General features: G+C 38.7%; 1 protein-coding gene across 2 annotated transcripts; it reads right to left on the bottom strand.

Annotated features, from left to right (window-relative positions):
* Positions 1-403: 403 nt before the first annotated feature.
* Positions 404-8864, bottom strand: LOC115237626 (zinc finger protein 62-like). Of its 2 annotated transcripts, none has more exons than XM_029810798.1 (4): positions 8564-8864; positions 7635-7781; positions 7458-7547; positions 404-7348 (listed from the first exon to the last, which is right to left on the bottom strand). In XM_029810798.1, exons 1-4 carry the CDS (start codon positions 8723-8725, stop codon positions 3914-3916), a joined length of 3834 nt encoding a protein of 1277 aa, XP_029666658.1. In that variant the 5' UTR covers positions 8726-8864; the 3' UTR covers positions 404-3913. The 2 variants fall into 2 exon arrangements, with proteins under 2 accessions (XP_029666658.1, XP_029666659.1); XM_029810799.1 differs by lacking the exon at positions 8564-8864 and adding an exon at positions 8258-8482.
* Positions 8865-10230: the final 1366 nt, after the last annotated feature.

Here is a 10230-nt window from a genome sequence, read left to right as displayed (position 1 = left end):
ACTTCTTTATTAATTATATTCTCCTGATACTTTTCTGGATTTCAAAAGTTTAAGTCTTCATGATTTTCGTTTATTCCACTCTTTTACTGATTACTCCTGATACTTTTGCAGATTTCAAAAGTTCAATTTTTCGCGTTTCTTGAAATTTCAGCTTGTGCCACCTGATATTTATGATGAAAGAATATTTATGGTTCCAAGAAATGCAGTTTCAGAAATTCCAAGGACGAAAAATTGGCAAAAGTCCATCAAGAAAATATATAATTAGCAAAGAAGTGTGTGTGACACGACAAGATGTTTGGGAATGGATGGGTATGTTCATTCGCAGAAGACATATGCGTTTTGTATTATTAATAATACAGTTTACTAGATTTTTAAAAATTACAAAATATATTTCACAGACTATTAATGATTCTTTTATATCTATATATACAGCCTATATATATAACTTATACATAACTCTTTTCCATTTTGCGTTTTATTGTTGGTATTCCATCAAACAATAAAATAAAATTATTTGAGAACAAAAATGGTATGTTAAAAAGTCTTAGAAAGTACATTAACCTATTGAATATCGCAATTCTGTAAAATAAAGACATTCTCGTTACGTAATATGCATTGAACACTAAATAGGAATTATTCTCAAATACTCTAAAAATAATGGCTTTATACGCATTCGTAGGTAAAAATGGATTGATTGCTTTCGTTAACTATATTTTACACACAGACACACACGCAGTTATTTTTATTATTATATAATAATACACACTGGCATTTTATTCCGTATATACATATGTCGGGTATCGGATGCAATCGTTTTCGCTGTTACATTACATTTTGTACACACACACACACACACACACACACATAATCATTTTTATTATTATACAATAATGCATACTGGCATCTTATTATATAATATACGCATATCGGATATCGGACGCAATCAGATGCAATATGATTTTTCCAGATCAGATCAGCTGTTTTATGACGTTGCCAATTCCTGCATCACCTATTTCTCTGCTGTAATAATCATACTGTGATATCTCATTAAATAATTCTATCATTAAAAGATAAGCACTTCATAACTGAGTGATTCGTGAAAGAAGCTGAGTGATGTATTTTAAAAACGTAGTGAGAATTTGTACTATCTAAAACATATTACACATATATATATCCCACATAGTCAAGTCTATCGAAAGCAGATCATGCTAATTGTAAGTGTCTACTATCAATTGTTGTCAGCAAAAAGGTTACAAATTTGGTACAAAAGTTGTTATTATTGATTAAATCGACCTAACTTGGTACCAAAAATCGAGCAAAGCCTGCCTCTCAGAATCTGATAGCAGATTGGCGGCAGAAACCGAACAGGATCTACTAACATGATTTGACATTAGATTGTCGGCAGAAACCGAGCAAGATTCGTGCGCGCGCGACATCATTTATATATATAATTAAAGAATAGAATATGCGTTTCGAGGACCTTCCGAGTAATTCTGATATGCATCAAGTGTTATGGAAGAGTTTCCCATCTGTTTCATCTGTTTAAAAAAGATACACAAGACCATGATTCTTAAAATTATGTACTCTCCAATTGTCAAATATTGCAGCGATCCAGTAAACAAAATGCGCCCAATATCCCAGCGAATTGGCAACAGATTTACTCAGAAATTGCTAGCCTAAATTGGCATCTGTTTTATATATATGTATATATATCTTTAATGTGCGTAATCGTATAACTCTGCCCCATCTTTTGTATGGCATATATATTTTTTTTTATCGATTTGTGACAATTGTTGAAAATGATCTGAAGAGGCTGAAACGTTCTAAATTGTTGAATATATTTTTTGAAGACAATCGTTCTCGCCCTGTTTTCTGCGCCTGGCTCACTACCTTATCCGTTTTTTGTCTGAAAAATACGTACAACTATGTAGAACTATTTACAGTCTTATTTCTTTTCATTCGATACAAATTGATAGACAAAAGACCCACGTTGTTTAAAAATAACAATACATTATAGATCTTTTATTGATTCACTCACAAATAATTAAATACAACAAAACTTATACGATGAAAATAATATCATGTTGCTGTAACATTTCGCATATAGGTGGTTCTTTAGGATTTCGACTGACAATAGCAGCAACAAAATGTGAGTTCAAGTTGACAGGACGCATTAGAAGCACAAACATTTAATTTCTGTAATTTATATGTATATATATATTTCATACGCATATTCTATATTCATATCTCTACATATACCTAAAAATAAGTATATACGCGAGTAAAAATAATTATCAGAAATCGATATAAATTTTGATATATATATTATATACCATCGATCTCTTAACCAAAATTTAGTAAAATTATAATACAATATTTATTTAGCTTTTATATATATTTTATTTCCTGAAAACTTCGAACATTTTCTCTTATTGCAGCTTTCTTCGGTTTTAGATACTAATATCTCTATTGCAATTATCAGTTTTCTCGCTTATACCATTTGAAATGTTTGATATATACATATATGTATATATAAAATTCAACTTGTGTTAACTACAATACAAAGGATGCACACATTTCTCGAGTTATATAATTTCTATTCTACCGTTTCAATATTTATATGTATTATTATATAAAATTTTAGTTTATATATATATAAAAGAGAGATAGAATTAATTTATACGATCTCATTATCGAGAATACAATATGTGAAATCTCGTTTCCGTCTGTCAATTTTACGATTAGTCTAAAAAATTCGATAACAAAGATTAGTAATTCTTTCTTTATTTTAGCGTTTTACTTTTCTTATTACTTTTATTTTCACAGATCGCAAATGCAAGTGTTCAAATGAACTAATGTATAACGCATTGTTAATACGAGATTAAAGATAAAGAGGAAAAAGAACGTAATCGGCAATTAAGCAAAAACAGAATGACACAATGGGGAAAACTTAATAAATACCGTGACGTAAGCAAGATATTCATGATATTTATTTGCATTCTATATATAATAATTGTTATAATCTATAATGTAGGTAAATTAAAATCTAAGCAATTGTTGCAGTACATCTCTAAGGCGATTATCCGTCGTTGTTATTGCAACCAGGTTGCACAAAAGATTTCACGAAGCGTATTAAATAAATCAATTGATGGAAGAAACGATTTAAGGAAAAAGGAAGGGAAGATTAAGATTAGATCACTTTTTTTTTATAAAATAAAAGTATCAAAGTCACAAATTCCTAACATAATTCCACGCGAGAACCAAGGATTTCACGGATCCTACTTTATAAGAGACTGCTATGTAAATATATACCTGGCTGCAGCAATCAACTTATAGCTACAATACACCGAGAGGCTGCACACACGTTTTTTACCAAGTCATGTAATATCTACTCTACCGCCTCGATATTTACACGTCTCATTGGTCGCAAGAATTACAACAGTTGCTGTATCAAATAGGTAACAAATCATCTACGAGTGAATCGTTCACGTTTATGGAAATAATCGTCGCTCGTGCAAAACGAAAAAAAAAACTTCTGTTGATACACCGACACAATCTATAGAAAGAATATATTTGTGTACTTCATTAATACTTGTTATATCATCTCGCAAACGTCGAAATTATGGATGTTTAATAGCATTTGCGAACCATTGGTTTACATATTAATAAATCAAAGATTTGGTTGATCGTTTATTACGAGTTGTGTGTCGTAAAACAAATCCTACATTCCTTTTACGTAAAAACGATTGATCGATTCTGTCTCAGGAACATGTCGCGTAAGAGCGTTTTACAATACGGAGAGAATCGTGATCCGAGGAACGAAGAAGATCCGTCGATTTTTTCATAATCACGTGATATGGAGAAGAATTATTTCCACCTGGCACCAATCCAATTTTCCAGCGGCTACAAGCGTTTAATCAGCGTTCTCGTGGAATTTAATATAGTGTATCTTTAGAGCACGGTTGTTGGGATACTTGACATTGCATCGTGGGCACGTAGCGCCGATCGCGCCCTTCACTACGTAAGCGCCCAAATTGACCTCCCTGTGAAACGTTCTGCTGTCAGCCTGGTATACCGCGTTGTGCACAGTGGTGATGTGATTCATGAGCGCTTCCCTGTTGAAGACGTGGCACTGCTTGCACAGTTTGCAGCTGAACATGACATTGTTGTGGGACGGTGACTCGGCTTCCTTCGTCGGTCGTTCGGTGAGCGCGTCGCCGCTCAGTCGCGGATGGCCGGATTCCGAGCCCTTCTTGTGCTTAATCGTGAAGTGCTGTCGCAGATTCGACAGGCCTGGGAACTCCTTGAAGCAGATGTTGCATGAAAACTTGCCGCCTTGAGTCGTCATCGGTATGCACTCAGGTATCAGGTCTTTCCTTCCTCGATGCTTGTGCACGGTCTGCTTGTGTTTGTATAGTACGCTCATATTCGGGAACATCTTCTTGCACAAATGACACATGACTGGCTTCCTCCTCTCGCCGGCGAAATCCATAGCAAATGGCGGCAGCTTAGGCGGCGGATTGTCGTCATCGATCTCGAGCTTCATACGCTTCGCTCTCGGCTCGTCCTCATACGACAATCTACGATTGCTATTGTACAATTGTTGCTGCGTCCGTTGCGGGTTCTGCAGCTCACTATGAAAGTTAAGCTTATGCCGTTGTAGCGACTGGCCACTGGAGAACACTTTCCGGCAAAAGTTGCAAAGAAATTGACTGGCCATCGGTTTCCTCGCCAAGGATTGAAATTTGATCGACGCCACAACGGTGGCCTTGTGTAGCTTCTTATGCTTCCACAAGACCTTCTTTGAGCTGTAAGACTTGCAACACACATCGCAAGAGTACGTCTTTCGTATGTCGCTGAGAATCGGATTGGCCTTATGCCACCGCATGTGTGACGCCAAGGTCTCCCGATCGGGGAAGACGTTTGTGCACAGCTCGCACTGGAGTTCGTCGTTGGAGAAACTCTTCTCCGGCTTGTTGCGGGCGCAATGGACGTCCCATAAATGATTTCTTAACTCCGTGACGTCGTTGAACTTATCATTGCATACTTGACACTGGAAATTTCCCTCCGATGAAGTCGTCGGTGATTGAAGCGGAGGATTGGGGAATGACTTTCGTGCTCTTGCTGGCCGTTCCGAATTCTCGCCCGATTCGACACCGGCCGACTCCATTTGCGGCTCGTCATCGGGCGTCTTCTGATTACCCAGTATGAATCGTGTGCTCAGACGAGAGTTGGCGCGATTATGCCAGCCCTTGTGTATTTTCAAGGACGCTTCCTCGACGAAAACTTTGCCGCAGATGTCGCATGCGTAACCGTTTTGCGATTTCTCAAGATGAGCGGTGCGAAAATGATAAGTAAAGTTCGACTGGAAGACAAAACTCTTGGGACATTGAGGGCACTGCAACATCGTCTTCGAGTTGTGTTTGATCTGCATATGGTGATCATACAGCTCCTTACGCGTAAACATTCGCGAGCATTCGGCACAATCATAGATCTTGGCGTTCCGATGTGCAATCTTGGTATGTCGGCGAAGATTGGCGTAATTTGACATCACCTTACCGCACTCGCAGCACTCGTGAATCTGCGTACCGGGATCCGAGATGGCACTCGCGTTCATCGAGTCTTTCTCGTCAATCCTTATGTCCTCATCTAAAGTACCGTATTCCACGCAAGAGATATTGGCGTTTCGTTCATTCGGGTCTTCGATGCCGTGATCTTTCATGTGGATCTCTAACGCACCCGGACTACTAAACATGCTGCGACAAATAACGCACGAGTATATCTTCACTTTGAGATGGAGATTTCGGTGCTCCGTTAGCTCAGACCTCGTGGAGAATTCCTGGGTGCAGAGCGCACAACTGTATTTCTGACCGCCGATTCTTGACTTGACCAGTTTGGCGTCCCCTCGGTTCCGTTCCTTCAATGGTATCTGAACTCCATTCTGCGACATGTCCTCCTGCGTCTGACGATTGCCGCGTGTCGCCGCGCGATGATTCTCGTGATGAGTCAAGTAATCGCTGGGCGATCGGAATTTCGAGTTGCACACAATGCAAGTAAACTCTTTCTTTTTGTGATCAACCGTGATGTGAGTATGAAACTTCTTAAACACGAGGAACGTCATGGAACAGTGCACGCACTTGTACGATGTTCTATTCTCTGGCTGCAGCCGCATGCAGAATTCGCGATGCTTAAACATATTGGGTCGGTATCTGTAAATCATGCCACATAGATCGCAAGCATGATTGTGCGCCGGATCGCCATTCTTATAAGGTCCTTTGACGACAGCCTTCTGCGCTTTATCGGAGCTGCTTTTTGCAGATGGCAACGGCGCCATCGGTTTCAATTTGGGTGGCGCGCGTGCCGGCGACATCATCTCCTCGTATTGCTTGTCAGAATGTTTCGACAAGTGGCTCAGTAGTTCCTTCCTGTCGCGCATCGAACGTAAGCACATGTTACATGTAAAGTACCGCTCGTTACCGTGCTTGGGCACTACAAGGGCAATCTTCATGGCGCACTCAAAGGATGCGCCGCAATGTAATTGGTACATGGATCGATCGGGGAATTCAGTCAAGCAAGCAATGCACGTGTACGGTCTTAAATCCGGCAGATGTTGGCGTATGTGGGAGAGCGTGCTACGCCGATCGTTAAATGTCTGTTCGCAGGAATAGCAGGAGAATGTTTTCAATTGGCTGATAATCTCCTGTTGGACCTGCGTCAGCGGTGAATCTTTCTCCATACTGACCAACTCGTCTTCCAAATCCTCCACCATCTCTTCGTCGTCGTCGTTCTGCGATATCGACTCCAAGTTGTCGATACCGTTGTTCTCCTTACTGTGGAATCTCTTCATGTGCTTCATATACGAATATTTGGAATGCAGAAAAATCTGACAATGCGTGCACTTCTTTTTAAAGACACGCGTTCCTCTGAAATGGGTATGAGGACCGCGTCTCAGTTTCTTTTTGGGCGGCGCGCTAGCTGCGTTAGATTTTTGCGTAGAATCGGCTTCCATAACCGTATCTTCCTTCGTGGTAACTGCCATGGGATTCAATAATAGTTCACTGCCGTTCGCGGATTCTACTTCGATAGTGCAATCGGTATCATCGTCATCCTGTGGCTCGATTTTAATGGAACGTAAAGCTGTAGAATCCTGCTGATCTATTTGATCTTGATCTTTGTCAGGCTGCATCTCAGTGGCAGATGGAACTGTTTCCGAGTTATCCTCTTTATGTGTGTCATTCGCATCAGTTTTCGCATCAGTTTTCGTATCAATTTTTGCATCAGTTTCATCTACTTCGTGCACTTCCTTATTATCAGTCTCCTTATTTTCCAATGTTTCAGCCGGTGGATGCTGAAAAACAAATAATGTTAAATCATGTGGAAAAATATTATCTAATAGTATCTTGATTAGAAGTTTTGCCCCCCCCCATCTTATTTCATACAAAAAAAATTGTACTTACTACATGTTCCAAGTTATTGGTAGTCTCTGAGATAATCTGTATATTGTCCTCGTAGTCAATATCCATTGGTTCATCCTTGATTGTTACAACCTGCAAGAACGAGGAACATAAATATCAAAATAGAAATGATTCAAAGGATTACCATGATATATTTAAAAATATCATATATTTACTTACCGTAGGATTTGGTTGCGACTGAGTTGCCAGCCATTCTTGCAACTTATCCTGTGAACGCTGACATGACTCCTTGTAGGTATGCCACTGGTTAACATTCTTCACACAATTTGCGCATATTAGCGTGGACAACCTATCAGTGGCTGAAATCTGAAAAAAGAATTCAGTATATTAAATTTTCAACAATTTCCAGAATTTTGAGCAAACGCAAATCAAACTCGCTAGATTGGAAAATTTATCATTTTTTGTTCTCTTTTCTACAAATTTCGCATTTTACTTCTCCTTTTTTCTTAGAAATGTATATACCTGTTTCATTTAAAACATAAAAAGTTTCAAAAAACAGAGCAAAGAGCAAATTAAAAATTTTACATAAACTATGCTATACTTTCTGCTCTTTTTAAGAGAAATATGTTTATGTTTATAATCAATCTTAACTTAAAGTTTTTACAACATTATCCATCAACATTGTTTTAAATTAGTGTTTGTCAAAAAATTATTTCCATTAATTTGTGCTATTTACATAGTTATTTCTCCCTTTGCCATGTATTAGTATTTGATTATTACTTTCAAGTCAAAAGGCTCGAGAAGACATTGCATGCCCAGAACATCTAAAATGATTTACTCACTCATTCATTCATCTAAAATGAGACAATCGCACGTTGATGATGGAGGAAAGAAATGAAAGAAAATGAATAGAGAGATAAAGAGCGCTAAAATGTCCCAATCACATGACACGACCACTTGATTATCTCGATTATCACCCTTTCTTATGAATGTAACCTCAAAACTCGTGCTTTGGGCAACGCGCACTCAATCAAAGATCTCTCAGAACTATTCAGATCGATCAAAGATACTCGGCCCTGAAGTCGACGATTCTCTCCGCGGAAATGCCGCGAATCGATCTGCACGAGAAGGAGGATGAAGTTTCGTACCTGGATCGACAGGCAAGCCTGGATCTTGGCGGTCAACGGCACGCCGGACGGATCTTCCTCTCGGTCCTGCGCGAACACCGAGAACCTCGGCTCGTCCGCGGACAGGCACAGCCGGCAGACATTCTCCACGTTCCCGATCTCCACCACGTCTTCGTCCTCCATCGTAGGAACCGGCGCGTTCACTGGAAACGCTTACGCTTGAGGCGGAAACACGGAATGCTCCGTAACGAACTTCCCTTTTCCGCAGGTTAGGGGACGCGGCGTTTTGTTTGCGGCCCGAAGCCCGAAGCCGAAGATAGGACGCACTTCGGGAACTACTTGAAACCGTTGGGAAGGGAGAGGGGAAGGACGGCAGACCCGTTCCCCGTTCCGCGTGTTCCACGCGTCGCAGCTTGCTGGCGTTGCACCAAGATGGCGCGAACGGACGGACAAAACGGCGCGTCGTCGCTTATTCTTTCGACGAGTGTCGCAAAGTACGTTTATTCTCTTTTCGTCTGCATTTTTCGTTTATTTCCTCCGAACGATGGTTTATGCGCGATTGATTAAGAGAGGAACGAGGTGAGTTAAAGTTAGTTTTTTTTGGATAATTTACTCATCGAAAATCCACCAAGTCTGTCGGAAAAACTCTGTATTTATCAGATCGTATATTTCTCTGCTTTATTTAAAAAATGGCCATTTGCTTAGAAAGAAAGTGTGAAATAATATTATCAAAGTTATGATACAATTTGAAAGAGAGCAATTTCCAGGAAATATCTATGTAGCATACATTTTTATTTTGAACTGTTAACTCTCTCTCTCTCTCTCTCTTTCTATATATATATATATATATACATACACTGCAATTTTAAAAAACAAAATACAATTTATATAATAAGAAATATATCTCTCTTACTCTAATAAAATGGTATATATTTAACGATAACTAATTATTATTAATGCAATTGTATAAGTTATCAAGATTAATATAAATTAATTTTTGCATCAACATTCATTTGCGAAAAGGCTTTTCTGATTTTCTTTGTCTGAATATTCCGAGAAATTGCATAAGAAAAAAGAAGGGGAAATAAAGAATTATTGTAATGCTTAAATATATATTTTATACAATATTTTTACGTTTCTATAAAAAACAACAACTTTTCTAAATTGGTTTTTTAGATTGGAAAGAGTTTTGTATTTTTTAATCTAAAACGAGATTTTTTTATTTTGCAAAAACAATAAACCAGTCTGCCGATCCTGTTTTTATGAGTGAATGTATATCGAAAAAAGTTGCTCGCGAGAAGAATTATGGGATTTCAATCGGGACGGGACTATTACAGAGAAATGTATATCTCTCGTCGGCTTTTTTTATTTTCAGACATGCCTTCTGTGATATACATTTGATACATAAAATTGTCATTTGTACACTGCAGGTAAGACAGATTGCACATCGTATACAACAGGCTGTAACATACGCGATATATTCTTCCAATCTCTTGCGCACAAAAACCGACTCTAAATTAGTTCCCCTATTCCCGGTTTGCTATAAAATTAATGTCTGCGCGCGCGCACGCGTCTCCGAATTAGATTTCAGTTATTTCTATTACAAGATAAGAAGAAATCGAGAGTGATGGGTCCCCCTCACAGTAACGTCGATAAAGTTTTATTAAACAGTGTTGAAGGCTTATTGA

This window comes from Formica exsecta, unplaced genomic scaffold (assembly GCF_003651465.1).
Source record: "Formica exsecta isolate Colony F162 unplaced genomic scaffold, ASM365146v1 scaffold30, whole genome shotgun sequence".
Classification (NCBI taxonomy): domain Eukaryota; kingdom Metazoa; phylum Arthropoda; class Insecta; order Hymenoptera; family Formicidae; genus Formica; species Formica exsecta.
This window is presented reverse-complemented; position numbering and strand designations above follow the sequence as displayed.